The sequence below is a fragment of the Spermophilus citellus genome (assembly GCF_964194105.1).
Source record: "Spermophilus citellus genome assembly, chromosome: 5".
NCBI lineage: Eukaryota > Metazoa > Chordata > Mammalia > Rodentia > Sciuridae > Spermophilus > Spermophilus citellus.
In genome coordinates, this window is record NC_138186.1 from 23089288 (window position 1) to 23111328 (window position 22041).

Sequence of the window (22041 nt, forward strand, 5' to 3'; positions counted from 1 at the left end):
CAGCTGAATCCCTCCTTCCTGTCAGGCAGGACGCTCACACTTACAGGACTTTCCTCCCCTAAAATCCCAACCTCTCATTCTGCCTTTCTTTCTAGAAGCAGGAAAGCCCAGAGTTCTAGGTTTTGTGTCCTTCCCCAGCCCCAGCCTCTTCCTGTTAATTTATTAGTTTTTTCTTTCGGTTTCCCTGAGAAGGCAGTGCACAACAGCTCCAGCGTGTGGCGAGGTGCTGAAGCGCAAAGGGGTGGGTCACCAAGGCGAGGCCAGTGGCAGGAGGAGGGGATAGTGACTCATTCCTGGAAGAGTCACAGGTCACCCAGGACACCTCCACAGAAATTTCCTGCGGCCAAACAGGGCTGATTAAAGATCTCTGCGAGTGCTGAGTGTCCGGGCTGAACAAGCCTAGCTGCAGCATCAGGGTCCTTCCTGGTCGTGCAATTCAGAGGTCCTTATCCCGCAGCACTGCAAGTAGAAGAGGCCTTGGTGCAGAAGGTGGCAGGTGAGGGTTTCTCTGCGCGGGGCGGGGTTTAGCAGGGGAACCTGATGCAACCAAGTATTGGAAACCAGAGGCCCCAGCTGGGAGGTGGGATCCTGGAACATGGAATGTGAGCAAAACAAGAGAATCCCAGAAGGCAGGAGCTGGTCCCAGAGCAGTGCAGTGCAATTCCAAGAAGACAAAGATGCTGCTCAGCCTCCTGCTTCTCTGCTTGCCTCTTACCTGCCCCTGGCTGGCCCTGGCCCTCATCCTGGTGGGGGTTCAAGCTCCAACACAGCTCCCTCTTACTGGCCCTATTTTCTCCCCTCTCCTCTCTCCTCAGGGAGTCACAGCATGACTTCTGCCTTACCTTTCACTGTGCTTTTAAAATCTCCAGTCTCCAATTCAAAATCCCAGCACCCTTTATTCATCTGAGATTCCCCCCTAATTGATGGAGTTCTTGCTGTTTCCTGAGCATACTTCCAGGTGCTTAGACTCAGGATAACAGGCACCTTTCCTGCAAGAGCAGCCAGTCTTGTGGGTCCAACAATAGAAGAGACAAAGAATTACAATAAGGAGTGAAGAGTCAGGGTGGGGAAGTGGGGAGCTCTAGAGGAGGACATCAGAGGTCTCCTGGTGCTGAGCCTAGGAGGGAGGAGGGAGTGATTGGATCCTGGTGACAGGGATGGTGTAGGGAGTCTTTTAAGTTGTATATCACTGTTTTTCAAGGCTCAGAGGTGATGGGGGGATCAGGGAGGGTAGAGGTGGAGGCTGTGAAAGGTGGGAGACTGGAGCAGGGGATGGGGCCAGGCAGATGGGAAGCCATTTAGAAAAGGCATTTTTGAGCTTATTTCCAGGTCCACTGGAGATTTAAGGGAAGGTCATAGGATCAAGATAGTACTTCCTTCTCAGGATGCTATGTGTCTGTCCATCTGGGGTCCTGATGAGGGAGCCCAAGTTCTGAGGCTCCCCAGGCAACTTGAATTCCCTTTTAGTGAACAGGGGCTATTTCAATGGAGAGCTCAGGGGCAGGGAGGTCAGAGGCTCTGGAGAGGAGGCAGGTGGTCTGGACTAGGCACAGGGTCACAGGGGCTGGAGAAGTGGAGTAGGGTAGAAAGATTTGGGAGGGGTCTGAAGGCAGGCCTGGACAATAGGTTTGGGGAGACCTTGAAGAAATGGGAAGGAGTCAGGGGGGTTTCCCAAGGTTAAAGTCCAGCCCCTGGTGAGGGAGGGCCTTACTGCACAGAGCTGCCCACTGGTGTTTTCACTCCACCTCCTCTGGCTTCACACCTACCACCTCCCTGCTCTTGCTTTGACCTGTCACCTGCTGTTCCCTGCATGCTTTTCTGCTCTCCCTTGCCTTGCCAGTGTGCTGCTCTACAGACCTCCCCTTTCCTCACTTGCAGAATCTACTTCCATAGCTGTGTTCACTAGAAAAGTGAAAGCCTAACAGAGACCACACACAGTGTTCTGAGCCCCATTTCACTGTGTTTCTCTGTCTTCTCTGCCCCCAGACCCTGCATCATGGATTCTGTTTCTGAAGCAAATGGCACCTTTGCCTGCCAGGTTTTGAAGATGCTGTGTCAAGACAAACCTTCACAAAATGTGTTTTTTTCTCCTCTGAGCATCTCCTCTGCCCTGGCCATGGTCCTCCTGGGGGCAAAGGGCAACACCAAGGTCCAGATGGCTCAGGTAAGCTTTCTTGTCACCCTGGAAGAGGTACTGGTCTGCAAGGCTTGTCTCTTATCTCTCCTTGAGCTTTTCCAGAACTGGTGAGGAAGGAGGGGTGAGCCTGGACCATTTCAGGGAGAGGGGTGCAGGAAGGGAGAAAGGCGAGGAGTCTCATCCAATGAAATTGTTTGAGGGATGGCAGGGTTAGTTTCCCCAGTTAATAATCTGGAGAAGACTCTCAAAAGTTTGCCTTGCAATTTGTTTAGGAAATGACGATGAGAAGTTGGGGTATAGCTCAGCGGTAAAGCATGTGCCTAGCATGCCTGAGGTCCTGGGTTGCTAATATCTATTTTTTATTGGAGTAAACGTTTGCAACTGTAATTATTCATTGATGAGGAAGGTTAATAAGTTTTGCTTTGTTTCTCTACCAACCTGCCTTGCTGAGTGGGGAGATAAACAAAATAATCAAAGGAAGATTAACAGGTGTGTTCTTATTCACTTCTGTAGACCATGGAGACCTGAGTAGCTATAATGAAAAAGCATTCAGTGAACATCTAGAAATGATTACAAATCAGTCAGTGAATTAAGGTTGTTTTTTTTGTTGTTGTTGTTGTTTTTTGTTTTTTGGGTTTTTTTTTTTTTTTGTGGGGGAGACAGGTGCCTGAGAAAAAGCCTAAAAACCTGTGTCATTGTTGAGCTCTACCCCTGCTCACACCTTTATGATGGGAGTATTAGGCACTGATGATGCAGGGTGACTTTCTGTTTCCTGGAGGACCCTTTTCAGTGATATCTGCTTGTTTTAATAATTTCGCTGCTCTGATAAAGGAGTGAAGGTTTATGCATAGAGGAAGTTCTCTCTGCCTAAGTCTTGGGATTTTTTTCTAGGTTTTATGCCCACTGAGAGCCCCTTTCCAACAAAGTGTGAATTATGAATTCCCAAATGAAAGTGAAGAAACAAGAAGGGAGGGAAAGGTTGGTCAATGGGCATTAAGTTACAGTAGGTTAGGAGCAGGATGTTCTGGTGACTATAGAAAAGGATGATCTAGTACATATATTTCAAAAAGAGAACTATTGCCTGTGACTTTATCAGATGTGACTTGGGAGATCTGCATACCTCCAGGGTTCAACTGGATGATAAGCACATGCTCATGACACTTTACTGCTGATAGCCGGAAGGGAAACTGTAAGGCTGCAGAAATCTCCTTAAAGGTTATTTGTTTTCCTTCATGTTGTAAGTGGTAAGACACCATTATTAAAAAAAAAAAAAGCTTTTAAAAGGAAAGTAGAAAAACAATTAAAAGTCCCTAAGGACTCACTCTGCAGAGGCAGTTCTCTGAGAATGAGAGACACTTTCTTCCAGTCTCATGTCCACATTTTGTATTTAATTTTTATACTTTGATGACCCACTGTATTTTTCTTTTCATAAATGTTCTTTCAATTAATGGGAGGATTCAGTGAGATAATTCATCTAAAGCGAATGTTCAACATGAGTTAGCTATTATTATCATAATGATATCACAGTCTCAGGTGAAATTGCTTTTAGCTTTTAGTTTCCAATTGTGGTAAAAGACACATATAAAATTTGCCATCTTAACACAATTACAGCCTATAATTCAGTGGCATTTTGTTCTATATTTGACAGATTTTCTTCTTAATAATCTATAAACTTGATGAAATGAACTTAGTTGCTTTTTATCTTTTTCCATGTTATAGGACACTGTGTATGGCATGGGAAATATAGCTGTTGAATATTTTTAGAAAAAAAAATTCCCTCCATAGATCATCTACAGCTTTCAAGAATCTTATCTTTTATTGTTTCTTCTTTGTATATCTATATATTTAGATTCCTTGGGGGGCACTTTTTAAATCAAAATAACTGTTTAACTGATACCCAGAAACATAAAGATTATACATATTTACAGGGTAACTACTATGTGATGTTTTAATTCATATGTACATTGTGTAATGTTCAAATCAGGTAAACATATCTATCACTTCAATCATTTATCATTTCTTTGTGGTGAAAGCATACAATATTTTTTTCTTGCAATTTTTTGAAATGTACCCTATATTTTCATTCTCTGAGTCAAACCTATTGTGCAGCAGCCACCAAAATCTCTTGCTCCTATCTGTAACTCAGTGCCCATTGAGCAACTTTTACCCATGTCCACATCTCTGTATATTCACTTGGTAATTCATAATTTACACTTTGATGAAAATAATTTAGCTTTCATTTATTAACAATTCATCTGTATGCATTTCTGGATAATCTCTTTTTCACTTATAACTTGCATTCTGGGTACTTTTAATTTTTTTTTCTTCCAGTTGCTGATGTCTATTTTGCGTAGACATGTGTACTTTCTTTCATAGAACCAGTTCTTAGGCTTATTGACCATTTTAAGTTTTTCCCTAAAATCCTTAGTAATATTTCTGTACCTTTTCTAACATCATGAGTTAAAAATTTTGCTATTTCATTATTTCCTTGGCAATATGACAACAATTAATGCTGTTTTTACTTACCTTTTGTGGAATGTTATATTACCTTCTGGTAATATAACTTTTATTTATTTTTTAAGAGAAAGAGAGAGAAAGAAAGGAAGAGAGAATTTTTTAATATTTATTTTATAGTTTTGATGGACACAACATTTTTATTTTATTTTTATGTGGTGCTGAGGATCAAACCCAGGGCCCCACGCATGCCAGGCAAGCACGTTACCACTTGAGCCACAACCCCAGTTCCAATAAAACTTTTGTTTTGATCATTTGATAAATCATCTGTTACATGTTTAGAATAGTATTTCAAGTAATTCTTGACAATCATTTATTTAGAAACTGTTTGAAATAGTTACTTCATAGTTTAATTTCCATGGTGTTGGTATTTTATTTGTAGTGTTATTTACATTTAGTTCCCTACAATGAGGTCATTGAATATAAACTGTGTATTTTCTGTCTTTCAGAGTCAATTAAAACTTTTTATGGCTTAGTATGTGACACATTTAATATGAAGTATCATAAAATATGTGTGTGTGTGTGTGTGTGTGTGTGTGTGTGTGTGTGTATATATAATCTCTATAGCATACTATATTAAGTATTCTGTTTTGTTCATATGTATCACACTGCTCATTTTTATACTTTCATTTCCTTTTGAAGATTATCATTATGATTGCATCCCTGTCCAATTTTTTCATGGATTTTTAGTTTTACATGTTTTTTGGGGGGGGAAATTATAGAGGCAAGTTTTCCTCTATTTTTGATACATTTATGCTGTTCCTGGGATGCAAGACTTAAGAATAGTCCCTTATCTGAACCTCTCTTGCCCTTTCATTTTTTTTCCATTGCTCATCTATAAACTATGCAGAGACCTCTGTGCAAGCAGAAGAACCATATCTTTTACTTACCAGTTTCCTGGTCCCTCTATCCACCTATCCCACCAGTGTCACATCTCAATTAGGAACTAATTCCTCACAAAGGATAATTTCATGCAGTATTTGAGAAAAAAAAAAATTGTTTGCAAATTCTAGTTAAGACTGAGATAAAAATTAATAGTTTTCTCTTGCTTTCCTTCACAGGCACTGTCTTTAAACACAGAGGAAGACATCCATAAGGGCTTCCAGATGCTTCTCACCCAAGTGAACAAGCCTGGCTCAAAGTACTTGCTTACAACAGCCAACAGACTCTTTGGAGAGAAGACCTGTGATTTCCTCTCAGTAAGTTGAGTCAATAGAACAATAAAAGTCGTATTTAAAATACCTGGTGATATACAGCCCAGAAGAGAGACCCTAGAGACCAGGCAGGATGGCACACTTGGGAGGTTGAGGCAGAAGGATGGAGAGTTAGAGACCAGCTAGGGCAACCTAGTGATACACTTATCTCAAAAACAAAACGACTGGCGCACTGGCACATGCACCAGAGACTCAAGAGGCTGAGACAGGAGGATCATGAGTTCAAAGCCAGCCTCAGCAACATCAAGGAGCTAAGCAACTCAGTAAGACCCTGTCTCTAAATAAAATACAAAATTTGGCTGGCAATGTGGCTCAGTGGTCGAGTGCACCTGAGTTCAATCCCGGTACCGAAAAAGAAATGGAAAAAAGAAAAAGAAAACAATGCCTTGGGACATAGCTGCTTGATAGAACATTTGCCTAGCATGCTTAAGGCCCTGGGCTCAATCCCCAGTGCTTCAAAAACAAGCAAACAATGAAACAAAACCTAGAGAAGTTGAGAAACTTCTCGTAAATTTTTTTTAAAGACTCCTGATTCTATAATCATACCTGTATTGTTTCAAATTATACCATATCTAAATTTTATTTTATTTCATGTATATATCTCAGGTTATTCAGGGCTCAAGACATACTTGCTTACAAACTTAGTTATTTCAACATCTAGTAGCTTAAGATGTGATCATGTTTAAAAGATCTGTGTGCTCTTTTTAATTTTAAAAAAGCATATAGCTGGCATTGAGAATGTTTTGAAGCTCACTGACATATTTTATTTAGCAACATGGCCTCACTGAACACTTTTCTCTCCAAAGACATTTAAGGAGTCCTGTCTTCAGTTCTACCATGCGGAGCTGGAGCTGCTGTCCTTTGCTGAAGCTACAGAGGAGTCCAGGGAGCATATAAACACCTGGGTCTCAAAAGAGACAAAAGGTCAGAATTATGAGTCATTCCCCTCTCCTTCCACCCCAGCTCTGTCCTATCTTCCCCTAGTTTCCCCCATCTCCTCACTGCTAATGTCACTGATGTTGCAGGAGGTCTGAGCAAGGTTGCCTGGCTGAGCCTCATGGTGTGTGTGAACCTTAGTGGCTCACGGAAAATCTGATCAATGCTCAGGTTTTCAAAACCAGAGGATTAATGTTATCAGTTCTCCTGGAACCAGAGTGACTGATAAAAGTGTCAAAAAAAAAAAAAAAAACCTCATAGGCCAGATTTCCCATGTAATACTTTACTTTACAACATACTGGCACTGTCCTGTAATGTTCACATGGCAGCTGACTGTCCTCTCTGGGGGAAGATCAGTGGCCAGCTCTTCTCCAAGTCATGCCCTTGGCCCTCCTCTTCCTGGGGTCAGTTTGGACTGCATTCCTCCCACTTTTACATGTGAACCTGACTTCTACTGCTTCTTTCCTATGTCTCACTTAAGTGCCCTTCATGAGACTTGAGATGCCTAGACTATATTAGTCAACCACAGAGCCTGATGTTGAGCTACATGGCTGATTCATTCCACAGACTAAGAACACCCCCAAGATCAATGATGGTTTGATGTTTGAACCATTCAGACACTTGTACCACTAACAACATCTGTATTTCTGCTACCAAATGAAATGGTAAAAAATAGAGGTAGTTCTTTCCTCAGTTTCTTCTTAGAATCTTTATTTCTTGTGCCTCTTGAGGCAGCAAATTAGCAAGTAATATTCTTAGTTCCTTGGAAACATACCCTTTGATATCCAGGGTAAGAAGGAAGTACCTTCACCTACCCAAATCATTATCTGTTCCAGGGATACCAGGAGGATGCAATCATAATATATCTTCCAATAGTTTCTAGAAACTCCTCCTGTGCCCTTTGTGTGAACCCATCCATTCTGGCTGCCCCAGGAATGTTGCCAGGTAGCTGTACAATGTTAGAACTATGCCTGACCACAGGGCCTTAGACTTGAAGCTGCTCTTACCCACAGCAGGTAATGTCAGCTCCTACCCAGCCCCTCTCTCCTTTGTTGCTTGTCAAGTTTCTGCTTTGTCCCAACCTGCTTTCCTCCAGTGACTTAGAATTCATTCGCCATCTTCAACTTGGTGGCTCTTCCAGTGTCTGTTGTCATCAATACCACTCATAGCCAGAATTTTTAACTTTTGTACATAACCATCAGAACACCATATTTGAAACCCAATTGGACTCCAAGACATCATGTCATGCTTATTCACCACGGGTTCATAAAAAGCAACTGATAGTCTCTGCTTTAACCTAAAAGGAAAAATTCAAGAGTTGCTGCCACCTAACTTGATTGATGAGCAGGCCAGACTGGTTCTTGTCAATGCCATCTACTTCAAAGGAACATGGGACGAGCCATTTGACAAAACATGCACGTGTGAAATGCCCTTTAAAATAAACCAGGTAGGGAGAATCTTTACAATATCATGCTAGTCTGGTGAAGAAATTGGATAGAAAATTTTAACTTTGTAAGATATAAATGGTTAAAAATAATTTCAAATTTATCATCTCTCTTAATGAATTTTAAATTCACTAAATATTATATGAAAAAACAATACTTGTTGTGTGTGATTGTTTGCAACCTTTACAGGCCTTACTACTTCTGATAACTCTTATGCATGTATTGCTACTATTAATTCTGGAAACTATAGGTTTCTGTAAACCCAGGTGCTTAGATAATAAACAAAAAATAGGTCACACACACACACACACACACACACACACATACATACACACACACATGTCAAATATGGGACAGGCTGGAACAAGGGAATGTGATTATACATATTTTTTATTTAAGATTTTTTTATGTGTTTTGTTTTATGCTTTTTCATTGCTGGGAATCAACCCCAGGGCCTTGTGCTTCTCCTCTACCACTGAGCTACAACCCAGCCTTTTAATCAATTTTTAAAAACTAAAATAAGCTTTCCTTTGAGTTGTTGTTAATAATAACCTATCATCATTAATTCAACATTTCTTGCTTTCTATTATTAAAAATGAGTTGTAAAAGACTTAGTCAACTAGGAGGTATAACTTCAATTAAAGCAGAAATAAAAATAGTTTACCTAACTCCCTAATCCCTTAAAATATAAATTTAATGCAATAGGAAGCTTGAATGCATTAACTCCTCCCCCTCTTTGAAGGCATATTTTAGATAACTATTAATTTTTAGCAGTGCTGGATCACCATTCATTTAATAGTTTTCTTGCCCCTTTTTGTACTGTTTTAAATTCTGTGCTCATCTGTTCATCCCTCCCAGAAGGAGGAAAGACCAGTGCAGATGATGTGTCAGGAAGCCTATTTTAACATCGGCTATGTGAATGAGGTGCACACACAGGTGTTGGAGCTGCCCTACGCCAGCAAGGAGCTGAGCATGATCATTCTGCTCCCAGACGATGGTGTGGATCTCAGCTCGGTGAGTCAGGAGGGGCTGCAGTCCTTTGCACTCAGAATTTCTGAGGCAAGAATGTGGTTATGCCGTTGGCTCTTTTTCTTGAAAGCTCCACCACCATTTCCGACCTTTGTGTTAGCCCTTCAAGTGAGTGATGCCTACAAACTCAGCCTGCAGAGCACAGTTTTGTTCAAGACTGGCTTCCACTTTACTCTATGTGAGGCCCTTCCAATGACATAACCCAACTCAGCCTCAGCTTTTTCATTGCTAGAATTGGAAAATGATGATGTGAGCCTGATAGTGGTATTGGGAGGACACAGTGGGGGCAGCTTCTGTAACAACTTAGCATGTTGCCTGACAAACAGTAAACTCTCTCCAGATGGGTTTCATGGGCATCTCCATTGTTAGCATCATACTTAAATTCTAAGAACCTATGCTAGAGGTTGAGACAATCCTACACTTTCACCTAACAAAGCAGGAAGGGGAGAATGGTGGCACTTAGGGAGGTGTGAGGTCCAATGCTCAGATGGCGGAACCAGAGACAGCCCCAAATAGCCCATCCCTGTCCTCCTTGCTTCCTTGTGGTATGATCCCTATAGAGAGAGAGTCAACCATCCTCTCAATGGTGGTAGTGGAAAGGGATGACCTAGAGTCTGTAAGCAGAGCCACCCTATGGGCTCTTCCTTTGTCCAGCTCCCAACTGGGACAATGAACTTCCACAAACAGTGTCACATCCCGCATTAGGCAGATATCCTCTCCTGGAGGGGCTCACACTGAGAGCCCTTCCTTTTCCAGCCTTTTTTTCCTACCAGCGATGGTTCATTGTCTTCAAAACTAAGCCTCCTTCGAACCAACAAATACCACTAGATGAGCACCATCCACTGGGCGTGGACACTTGTCAGAATGACACATCCACAGTGGATGGATAAGGAGGGGCAGCCACAGTCTTCCTGCAGGGAAGTCACATATGGGATAGCACGTGGGGGGTGGACAGGTCAGAGCCCTCACAAGCTTCCGAGCAGCTGAAGGAGCTGCCCATCCTGTGTGGACAGTCAACATGGAATGTTCATGCAAATGTCTGTGTGTCCGTTGATACCCACCATAGTCTGACTATGAACCTGTGATTCTGGTCTTTCAGGTGGAAAATAACCTGACTTTTGACAAATTCATAGCCTGGACCAAGGCAGCCTCTATGAAGAATATTGAAGTGGAAGTTTTCCTTCCGAGATTTAAACTGCAGGAGGATTATGACATGGAGTCTGTGCTTCAGCGTCTGGGAATGGTCGATGCCTTCCAACAGGGCAAGGCTGACTTGTCTGCCATGTCAACTGAGACAGACCTGTGTCTGTCCAAGGTTGTGCACAAGAGTGTCGTGGAGGTGAATGAAGAAGGCACTGAGGCTGCAGCGGCTACAGGCATAGCAATTATGGGATGTTGTGCAACCTGTTTACCGAGGTTCTGTGCTGATCACCCCTTCCTCTTCTTCATTAGGCATAACAAAACTAACACCGTTCTGTTCTGTGGCAGGTTCTCATCTCCCTAAGGGTTGTACTTCCTCTGTATGGAGAGTTCCCCTCTTTCACTGTCCCCAAATTCCCTCTATAGTTCCATAAGCATGGCTCTATACATGAATCAGTTAAAAAATTGAGGGCAGTGTCCTAACCCTTCTGAACAACTTGCCGGCATGATCTAATAATGCACCACACTCAGCTGTCCCCATACTGCCCACTCATTTGTACCACGGAACCAGGATCCTAGCAAATAATAGGCTGTCTTGATTTCCTGTTGTATTTAGGATGAAGGCAATACAGATGCCATAGGATAGTTTGCAAAGATTTCCTAGCTGTCCCCAAATGTATTTCCTACTCATTTCACACGCGGTGCATACTTGTTATGCTGTGCTTTCCTGGCACCTCACATCTTGCCACACACTTGCGTTAACCTGACTACCTCAATAATTTCCTGTTGTATTTAGGATGAAGGCAGTACAGTTGCCATAGGATAGTTTGCAAAGATTTCCTAGCTGTCCCCAAATGTATTTCCTACTCATTTCACACGCAGTGCATACTTGTTATGCTGTGCTTTCCTGGCACCTCACATCTTGCCACACACTTGCGTTAACCTGACTACCTCAATCATTGTGGGAAGCCATTCTCGCACGTGATTGGGCACCTCCCTGACTGGGTGTGAGGCATTCCGGCCAAGCTACATCAGAACTAATGCCCACCCTTTTTAGGTGTGAGAGCCCGTCCATGTGGGGGTGTGACTGACCATTGACCCAGACACCAATCACTGACCCTGGCCTTAGAATGCTGTCCCCTTCGACCTTCATTGGATGGAATTTTCCCCTGAAATTCTTGTTCCCCAATAAAAGGCCACTCCCTGGCGTGCTGTCTCTCTCTCTTGCTAGTCTCCTGTGTAAACCTCGCTACACCACCGAGTGGCTCCAGGCAGGAGCCAGAGGGGGCCGTCTCTGACCTGGTCAAGAAAAAGGTAAATTGAGTTTATGTGTGTTTATTTTGATCTCACTAGTTAACTTCTATGCTTTGAACCTCTAGTATGAAGCTAGCGTGCTGGTCGCGTGGCAGACATTGAGATTCACATTTTTGCATATTCATGTCCAGTTGTCTGATGGCTATTTGTTGAAGAGAATATATTGCTCCATAGAATGGTCTTAGCACATTTGTTTTAAAGTAATGCATTGTACATGTGTGGGTCTATATCTGGATTCTCTATTCTCTTCCACATGTCTATATGATATAGACACATTTGTAAATATCTATATATCTCCTTAATTTTACGACAACATGATCTTGATTACTGGAGCTTAAAAATGTCTTAAAATAATGTAGTCTAAAGCTTTCAACTTTTTCCTTATTTTCTAAGTTGCTTAAATAGATTTATACTAGGTCCTTTGCATTTCCATGTAAATTTTAGAATGAGCTTCTAGATATCTATGAAAAAGGCTGCTGAGATTTTGATTGGAATTGCATTCATCAATAGATTAATTCACGGGGAATTGACATGTTAACAATGTGGAACTTTCCAATCCATGAGTACATTCTCATCTTTTCTTTTGTTTTATGTCCTTCCTCTGAGCTATAATTGTAGTTTTCAGTGTACAGGTCTTATATATATTTCACCAAATTTATTTCTAAGTATTTCACACTAATTCTAGTGAAAGTGATTTTTAAAAAATATTTTCAGTTTCTGATTATTCATTGTGCATACATGGATATATAGTTGATGTTTTTGCATACTGTAGACTTTATTGAAATTTTGTTAAATATTAGTTTCAGTAGCTTCTTACATATTTCTTAGAATTTTCTACATAGATGGTCATGTTGTCCATGAAAAAAGACAATTTTCGTTTTTGTTACACAATTGGATGTCTTTAATTTCTTTTTTCTTGCTTCATTGCATTGGTTGAAAGTTCCAGTACAATACTGAATAGAAGTTATGAGAACAGAAATCCCTGCTTTGGTCTTATTTATAGATTTGAAACTATTCAGCCTTTCACCATTAAATATGTTAGCTGTAGGGTTTTTGTTGTCTTTTGCTTTGATTTTTGTAGATGTCCTTTATTAGGTTGAGGAAGTCCTCTTCTTTTTCTAGTTTTCTGAGGGTTCTGCATTATTACAAATCAATGTTCAATTTTTTAATGTTTTTCTGTGTCTATGGAGATCATCATATTGAGATGACCATAAACATAGTATTTTCATGTTAGAATTAAATTGATTGTTTCTTAAATTGTGCTCAGCATGATGGCACATGCCTATGAGCCCAGCTCCTCAGGAGACTGAGGCAGGAGGATCACAAGTTGGAGGCCAGCCTGGGCAACTTAGCAAGAACGTATCTGAATATAAAATAAAAATTGCTCAGAAAATACTTTTCTAACATTCATGAGGCCCTAGGTTTAATTTTTAATATCACAGCATATAAGGAGAAAAAACACATTCCAACTCACTGAATCCCTCCTTTGTGTAAAGCAGGGACTCAGAATACAGACTTATAGGATTTTCCTCCCCTAAAATCCCAGCCTGTCATTCTGCTTTTACTTTCTGAAAGTAGGAAAGCCCAGAGTTCTAGCTTCTGTGCTCTGCCCCAGCCCCCATAGTGTTTTCCCAGCCAATGCCCCATGGGACCTTGCAAGTCAGCCTTTGGTTGTCAGTTTCAGAGCACTTTTCAGTTTACAAATCTCTGTACACAGCATGTGGTGCCCAACAAGAGTGGCCTCCCAATGAGCAGAATACATGGTGTTCCAGTGTATTCTGCTCATTGGAAAAGGCAAAAAAGTGGAGTGAGCAGGTGATAGTGACCCATCCCTGGGCAGAGAGGAGACCCTTTCCCTGCCTTGACCCAGGTCACACTGAATGTCCTCCCTGGGGCTGTGCCTGCAGACTGGAAATCCCACAGCCAAACAGGGCTCATAAAAGGTCTCTGGGAGTGCAGTGACCCCAGAGTGGACCTAGAGAGGCACAGCTGCAGGCTCCTGTTCCTGTGATTCAGAGGTCAGCACCCAGGCTAACAGCATTGAGACCTGAGGTAGGGGCTGTGTGGAAGGTCCAGGTAAGGGCTTCTCTGCACAGGGCCAGGATGGCAGGGCACCAAGAGAGGCAAGCACTCCACCAACTGAGCTATATCCCTAGTGCACTGCATATACACAATTTAACTGATATAATGAATGTTTCATCATATGGGACAGTGAAACCAACAAATATTAAGTTTTTCCAATGGGCAGAATGTTTTTTCTTGTAGCAACAGAAAAAGTAGAAATAATCCTCTTACTTATCACTTATGAAGATGAAATTGTCTTGATTCTCAAAAAGATTCAATGACATATGCAATGTTGGGCTGGGGATGTGGCTCAAGCGGTAGCACGCTCACCTGGCATGCGTGCGGCCCGGGTTTGATCCTCAGCACCACATACAAACAAAGATGTTGTGTCCGCCGATAACTAAAAAATAAATATTAAAAAATTCTGTGTGTCTCTCTCTCTCTCACTCTCTCTTTAAAAAAAAACAAAACAAAACAAAACAAAAAAACATGCAATGTTGAGGGCCACAGCCGAGTCTGGTGACACATGGCATTTTTGCCAGAACGGAGTGGTTGAGAGGTGACGCCAGCGAATTCTTGCAGAGTTTCTGTTCAGTTCCAGTTGAGCTCTCACGGGGATTCCCGGAGAGCTCCCATTGGTTGGGGAAGTGCCGGAGGAGGGATATTTCCGGCTGCAGGTTCCTGGACGAGCCGCGTGGCATTCGAGAGAATTCCCGGGGAGCATGTGTGGAATGTGCTGGTAGACTTCAGAAATAAAGTTTGTTCCTGCTTCAGTGGCTCATGATTTGTGCCCAGCAAGACTGCAGCATTTGGCGGCCCGTGCGGGGAACGCCTGAAGCTCGGGGGTAAGTGAAATTGCTCAACCCTAAGAGAAGGCAAGGGAATGGGTGACCATTTCAAAAAACAATGTGTTCTTGTTTTGATTTGTTTTGTTTTTGTTTCAAGCTGCCAATCCCTAGAACTTTCTCAGGCCAACTGGGAAAAATGGTTGGCTCAAGGTTTGAAGTTGTTCACCCCTGAGAAAGAGATAGAAATAGACCACAAATGCACATGTCAAGAAAATAGGAAAATTGATACGAGGATTTTTTGTTCTGTTTTTGTTTCATTCTGTTTCGGTTTCGTTTTGTGTTATCTTATTGGGTTGCGTTATCTTTATAGTAGATTAGAAATTAGTAAAAAAACAAACTGAAAGAGTGTTAAGTAAATTGTTAGAGGTTCAGACCATGGAGAAAGACATTTTAGATCAAGCAATAGAGAAGATCTCTCGAGCTAGTCAGACAGAGGAAGAAAATTTAAAGGAAAAGGGGCTATTAGGGGAAAAGCTACAACAGGAGGCTGCTACAAACACCGTTCTATCACCAGAGGGCATAATTCAACCAACAGCTCCACCTATAGAGACAGCTGAGTGGCCCTCAACCCCCGTAGTTGATAGATGGGATCCTGAGACAGGACCTCAAAGATTATCATGCCCTGTACTTGAGCAGGCAAGAGGGCAGCGAATTCACCATGCTTTAGATTTCAAAACAGTGAAGCAGTTAAAGGAGGCTGTAACAACCTATGGTCCTTAAGTACCCTTCACTGTAAGCATGGTGGAATCCATTACCAACTTGGACATGATGCCAGCAGATTGGGTTAGCATGTGTAAAGCTGTGCTAAATGGAGGACAGTATTTGTTATAGAAGGTTACCAATGAGGAATTTTGAATGGAGACGGCTAAGCGAAATGCAGCAGCCGGTTACCCTCAAAGAAATATAGATATGTTGTTAGGAAAAGGACCTTATGAGGGTCAACAGCAACAAAATGAATATGATCCTGCTATATTTCCACAAATTGTTGCAGATGCAGTTAGGGCATGGAAGACTTTACAAGGACATGGAGATTTACAAGGTCAATTATCTAAGGTAATACAGGGAGCTAATGAATCTTACGCTGAATTTGTAGGTAGGCTTATTCAAACAGCTACCAGAGTTTTGGGGGATACAGAACAAGCAATGCCATTTATTAAACAACTGGCTTATGACCAAGCAAATCATTGGTGCAGAGAGGTCATTAGACCATGGAAACATGGATATTTAAACATATATATTAAATTATGTAGAGACATTAATGAACAAGGGCAAGTCTTGGCAGCTACAGTACAACAGGCCTATAGATGCCAGGCCAAAAACATGCTACAATTGTGAACAAACAGGACATTTTAAAAGGAATTGCCCCATAGGAGGAGGGTTTAACAAAGCTAGGTATCAAAAAAGTAGAATACCGGATATTTGCCCACGATGCCATAGAGGGAGACATTGGGCTAATGAATGCCATTCTCAAACCACCATAGAGGGTACTCCATTATCAAAAAATGGACAAGGATCAGGTGTTTACCCATGATATCATAAAAGAAAGGCATCGGGCTCCATTGCCAAAAAAACGGACGAGGGGGCCCAATGCTCTAGGGCCCACGACCACAAATATATGGGGCACTGGAGGACCCAGAAACACCATGGAGGAACCCAGCAACACCATCAGGGTAGTGCCCAGGACACATTATCCATCAGATCTCTCATCAGATGAACCAGAGGGAGTGCAGGGTTGGACATCTGCGCCTCTGCCAGAGCAGTACTAACTCCAGAGATGGGAGTTCAAATCATTCCCACAGGAGTAAAAGGACCTCTTCCTCAAGGAACAGTAGGCTTATTGTTGGGAAACAGTACTTCTACTCTAAAAGGACTTATGATAAGTCCTGGGGTAATTGATCCTGATTATGAAGGTGAAATAAAAATTATAGCTAGTTCTCCAAAGGGTATATCAGTAATTTCACCAGGAGATAGAATAGCACAGTTATTAATAATACCCAGCCTGCATGATAAAATTTCCAGTCATACTGTAGAAAGATGTTCCAGGGGATTAGGCTCCACAGGTGTAGATTGGGCTATGCTGTCTTTAAATTTACATTCTCGCCCCATGCTAAAACTAAATATTCAAGGACATGAATTTAATGGGCTACTTGATACAAGTGCAGACCTTAGCATCATATCTCGTCAAGAATGGCCAAAACATTGGCTGTTACAACAAGCCACTCAAACGATTCGAGGCCTAGGAGTGGCAACTAATCCCCATAGGAGTGCAATGGTATTAGATTGGAAGGATCCTGAAGGATGTGAAGGAACTATACAGCCCTATGTATTGGATCATCTTCCCGTAAATTTATGGGGACGAGATGTCCTAGATCAATTAGGATTGACATTAACAAATAACATCAATCCTAACGCGCCCACTACTAGGCCTAACAAGGCTTTAGGAAAGAAAAAAGATTAAGAGAATAAGAACAAGGTATGCCAGCACCTATTCAAATAGATCAAGAAATAAATAGACATGGATTGGGTTTTCAGAAGGGGTCACTGAGGCAATAAAAATTACTTGGAAATCAGAAAGACCAGTATGGGTTGCTCAGTGGCCCCTGACTAAAGAAAAGATACAAGCAACCCATGACCTGGTCAAACAACAATTAGCGGAGGGACATATACAACCTTCCATATCTCCCTATAATACTCCCATTTTTGTCATTAAAAAGAAATCTGGTAAATGGAGATTATTACAAGATTTAAGAGCCATTAATAATGAGATGGTTATTATGGGACCTGCTCAATCAGGGATTCCTCAATTGTCTGCTTTGCCAAAAACGTGGTACGTTTTAGCTATAGATATTAAAGATTGGTTTTTTTTCAATTCCAATTCATCCTGAGGATAGTCCACATTTTGCATTTACTATCCCTGCACAGAATCATGAAGGTCCTGATCAGAGATATGAATGGAAAGTACTCCCTCAAGGGATGGCTAACAGCCCAACTATGTGTCAAATTTATGTTAACAAAGCAATCCAGCCACTTAGAAATCAAAATCCTGAACTACAAATATTTCACTATATGGATGATTATTGTTAGCACACAAAGATAAAAACTCATTGCTAGAATGTTATGCCACACTTACAAATTTATTTAAAAATTATATTCTAGAGATAGCAATAGATAAAGTACAATTAAATTTTCCAATTAATTATTTAGGAATTCTATTATCTTCAACCATGGTCTATCCACCAAAAATTCAAATATGAGTAGATCAACTCAAATCACTTAACGACTTTCAAAAGTTATTAGGAGACATAAATTGGATAAGGCCTTACCTAGGCATACCAACAGGAGAGTTGGGACCTTTATTTGATATCTAAAATGTACATCAGATCCAAATTCACCCCGAATGTTAATGCCTGAAGCAAGAAAGGCATTAAAAATTATTGAGACATATATGGAAAATATGCATTTGGATAGAATTGATATAAGTTCACCTTTATTATTTATTGTACTACCAACAAAAAATATTCCTACAGGAGTATTATGGCAAGAAGGTCCATTATTGTGGATACATTTATCTTATTCTCCTAACACTATTCTTACTAGGTATCCTGAGGCTGTAGGACAATTAATACTCAAAGGAATAAAATCAGCAAAGGGAGTGTTTGGAATTTCTCCCAATAAAATTATTACTCCATATACTATGGATCAAATTGATGAGTTAGCTAATGAGTTAAATACTTGGGCAATAATCATGTGTAAATCTAATGTTTCATTTGATAATCACTTACCATCTAATCCTTTATTGTCTTTTTGGTCTTCACATCCTGTAGTTTTTCCAAAAATGACAAGAAAAACACCTATCATGAATGCTCCAAATGTATTCACTGATGGGTCAAATAATGGTACAGCAGCAGTAGTTACCCCTGATCAAACTTTTACATTTTTAGTACCCAAACAATCAGCTCAAAAGGTAGAGCTCAATGCAGTATTGCAAGCTTTTGTGATGTTTAAAGATTCTGTATTTAATTTATTTTCAGTTAGTCAGTACATAGTTAATGCTATAGTATCCCTTGAAGATGCTGGTAGGATTTCCCTTCCTCTACTGTTTTCTCTTTGTTTTCCACTATACAAAGTCTAATCTGTAACAGAAAAGATCCATTCTTTATAAGACATATCAGAGCACATACAGGATTGCCTGGAGCCCTTAGTTTGGGCAATGATTTAGCAGATAAACTACACACATGACATATATATTTTCTCTACACTAGAAGAAGCTACACATTTTCATAAAAGGTTCCATGTCAATGCTAATACTTTACAAAAGCATTTTAAAATAACTAAGGAACAAGCTAGACAAATAATAAAAAAATGTCAAAATTGTGTGACCTTTTTACCACAAGTTAATCTTGGAGTCAATCCTAGAGGATTGACACCTAACCATATTTGGCAGATGGACGTCACACACTTGCCAAAATTTGGAAAATTAAAATATTTGCATGTTACAGTTGATACTTCTTCCAGATTTTTGATGGGTTCCCTTCATGCCGGAGAAAAAACTAAAGATATTATAGCTCATTGCTTACAAAATTTTGCCACTGTGGGCATTCCAAAATAGTTAAAAATGGATAATGGTCCTGATTATACTTCCACCTCCTTTAAACAATTTTGCTCATAATTTGGCATTACTCACATAACAGGAATTCCATACAATCCGCAGGGACAAGGCATAGTTGAAAGAGCTCATCAAACTATTAAAATGTACTTATTAAAACAAAAAGAGGGAATTGGAAAGGGGTATATATCCCCCAAAGATAAACTTAAAATAACCCTTTTTACTCTAAACTTTTAAAATTTGGATTCATCAGGGCTTAGTGCTGTGGAAAGGCATATGTGTCCAAAAAATGTACATAAGCCCAAGGTACTTTGGAAGGATATTCTAACAGGACAATGGAAAGGTCCTGACCCAGTGATTGTCTGGAGTCGGGGGTCTGTTTGTGTGTTTCCACAGGGAGAACAGCAGCCGATTTGGATTCCAGAGAGACTAACTAAAGCGATTTCTACAGACCAAAAAGAAGATGATTTGACTCAAATCCATAACAGCTGATATCCAGAGCTCCAGCTTGGCTATACTTACATCTGCAACAGTGATTAACCAGGATGCTTTTTTCAATATCCATTTTATTATTGCCTTTTCCCACATCATAAAGTTCTATTTTATTTTTTGAGCTCATATAGACCTAGGTTAATGTTTTTCTGATCAGTTTTATTTTTTGACTGTGGAGTTTTTAAACATTGCAATGGAGATTTCAACAGTGTAAAACTACAAGGCCTTTACTATTGTCTTATGTGTTGTATGTTTGTGTGCACACTTGTGTTTTGTGTTGTATGTCTGTGTGTGTATGTCCATATATTATATATGAGGAGCGCTCATGAAAAAATGGATCTGAATTTTTTTTATTCATGTGATTTTAATGGTTTAATTTAAATTGGGTAAACAGCTGTTGAGGATTGTTTTAATATGTGAACAAATAAGGAGTTTAACAGATCTGTTTGTTTACTTTCACCTTTCCTTTTCATTATATTTAATAATTCTGTTCAGGATAATATAAATTGTTCAGAAAATTGTTTTCTTAGTACCTGTTGGAATGTTACATAATTTTTTTTTTAGCATCATTGCCAGAATTCCTATCTTCATCCCAGTGCCGGTGAAGACAAAGATAAAACCAAACTACAGCTTCTTCGATAGTTATCACAACAACCTGTATAAACTGATGCATCAATGAATAATAACTCAACAAGTAATGCTCAATCAAGGAGTCGATTTACTTTGGGAGGAAATGGACATATTGATGGATTCCTCTGCTTTGAACTGATTGCAGAACTTACCTGGACTATGTATCACTTGTATGCATTGTGAACTATCCGTTGGTGCAGTGAATTGTGGTAGTGCTGACATATTTTTGCTGATGGTGTCACCGGTGATACAATTTTTCCAAAGGAGCCGTCAATTGGCTTGGTGTCATGGCATTTCTGTATTCTCCTCCCTTCTGCTAGTGATGGTCTAAAATTTGGGAGCCAACAGAGATGAGGAAAAGAACCTCACCCCGCCACTGGCACCAAGGCCAAATTGGGGGCCAACAGATGTGAGGCAATGAACATCACCCCCCCACCGGTGCAAAGGCCTATCCACAAGTATGGCTGTATGCTGGACCAGTAGTTAGTGACAGGTATGATCCATTTGCAGTAGTACCAACCTAAGACAGGAGGCTGACGCCTAGAGGTCAGCTCATCCGATGACTGGTAAGGACCATGTGTAGTATTGGACAGCCTAACAGGCATGGTCCCTAAGCCACATTGTTTGTTTAATTAAACAAAAGGGGGGAGATGTTGAGGGCCACAGCCGAGTCGGGATGACGCATGGCATTTTTGCCAGAAGTAGTGGTTGAGAAGTGACGCCAGCGAGTTCTCACAGAGTTCACGTTGACTTCCAGTTGAGCTCTCATGGGGATTCGCAAAAAGTTCCCATTGGTTGGGGAAGTGCCGGAGGAGGGATATTTCCGGCTGCTGGTTCGTGGATGAGCAGCGTGGCATTCAAGAGAATTCCCGGGGAGCATGTGTGGATTGTGCTGGTGAAATTCAGAAATAAAGTTTGTTCCTGCTTCAGTGGCTCATGATTTGTGCCCAGCCAGACTGCAGCAATGCAAAGTCACTGGTAAATTATCAGAGCTGTATCTGAGCACAGATCTGACTCTAAAGTGTGTTTCAAATAATAACCCCAAAAATTAGGGGTCAATATACACTGATATATGATAACTATATGAAAATATTTATTTAAGCCTTATCAAAGATTATCTCATAAAGGATTAGCTATCATAAAGATGGATAATTTCTTTATATATAGTTATGAGCAATAATTTCAAAAGAGGAATGAATGACATTATTAATTAGCAAATGCTTCATCTATGTTTCTCTCCAACCACGAATTATTTCATTGCAACCTAGTTTCATCTCCATTCTAAGGAAGAAGATAGAGGATATGAATTCTATTTCACAATTTTTTTCTTAAGTGTTAGCTTACAGTGATATACATTCCTAATTGTTTAGAAAAATTAGAACTTTTATAACGTAGAAAAGTTCACTGAAGCACCCTAAAATAGAAAGAACATAGGCTTTCACATACATCTTAATTCAGACTCTGACACTTATTTGCTATATGTCTCCTGGAACTTTAAAGCATCAGATTCCAGCTTCTCGGGATGTTGTGAAATTTAAAGGTGGCATCGATACATACTCCAAAAATTTTAGCTCCCTTTCCTTCAGAGTGACCTATATGTGTTAAGGATATCAGTTTTTAAACATTATGTTTTATTGTTTCCCTCAAATTGTGGCATAACATGAAGCCTGAA

General features: G+C 40.6%; 1 protein-coding gene across 1 annotated transcript; it reads left to right on the plus strand.

The window, feature by feature from the left end:
- The first annotated feature begins 455 nt into the window (after positions 1-455).
- On the plus strand, positions 456-11104 carry LOC308649750 (serpin B9-like). Its single transcript, XM_081295563.1, has 7 exons — positions 456-496; positions 1987-2164; positions 5713-5850; positions 6672-6789; positions 8106-8248; positions 9105-9260; positions 10375-11104. Exons 2-7 carry the CDS (start codon positions 1997-1999, stop codon positions 10777-10779), a joined length of 1128 nt encoding a protein of 375 aa, XP_081151689.1. The 5' UTR covers positions 456-496; positions 1987-1996; the 3' UTR covers positions 10780-11104.
- Positions 11105-22041: the final 10937 nt, after the last annotated feature.

Bases quoted from the DNA above. Each gene is read 5' to 3' on its own strand.
- LOC308649750 (XM_081295563.1), top strand. From the start codon at position 1,997: ATGGATTCTGTTTCTGAAGCAAATGGCACCTTTGCCTGCCAGGTTTTG. The intron at 6,790-8,105 runs GTCAGAATTATG...TTAACCTAAAAG, and splicing joins GGTCTCAAAAGAGACAAAAG to GAAAAATTCAAGAGTTGCTG. The intron at 8,249-9,104 runs GTAGGGAGAATC...CATCCCTCCCAG, and splicing joins TGCCCTTTAAAATAAACCAG to AAGGAGGAAAGACCAGTGCA.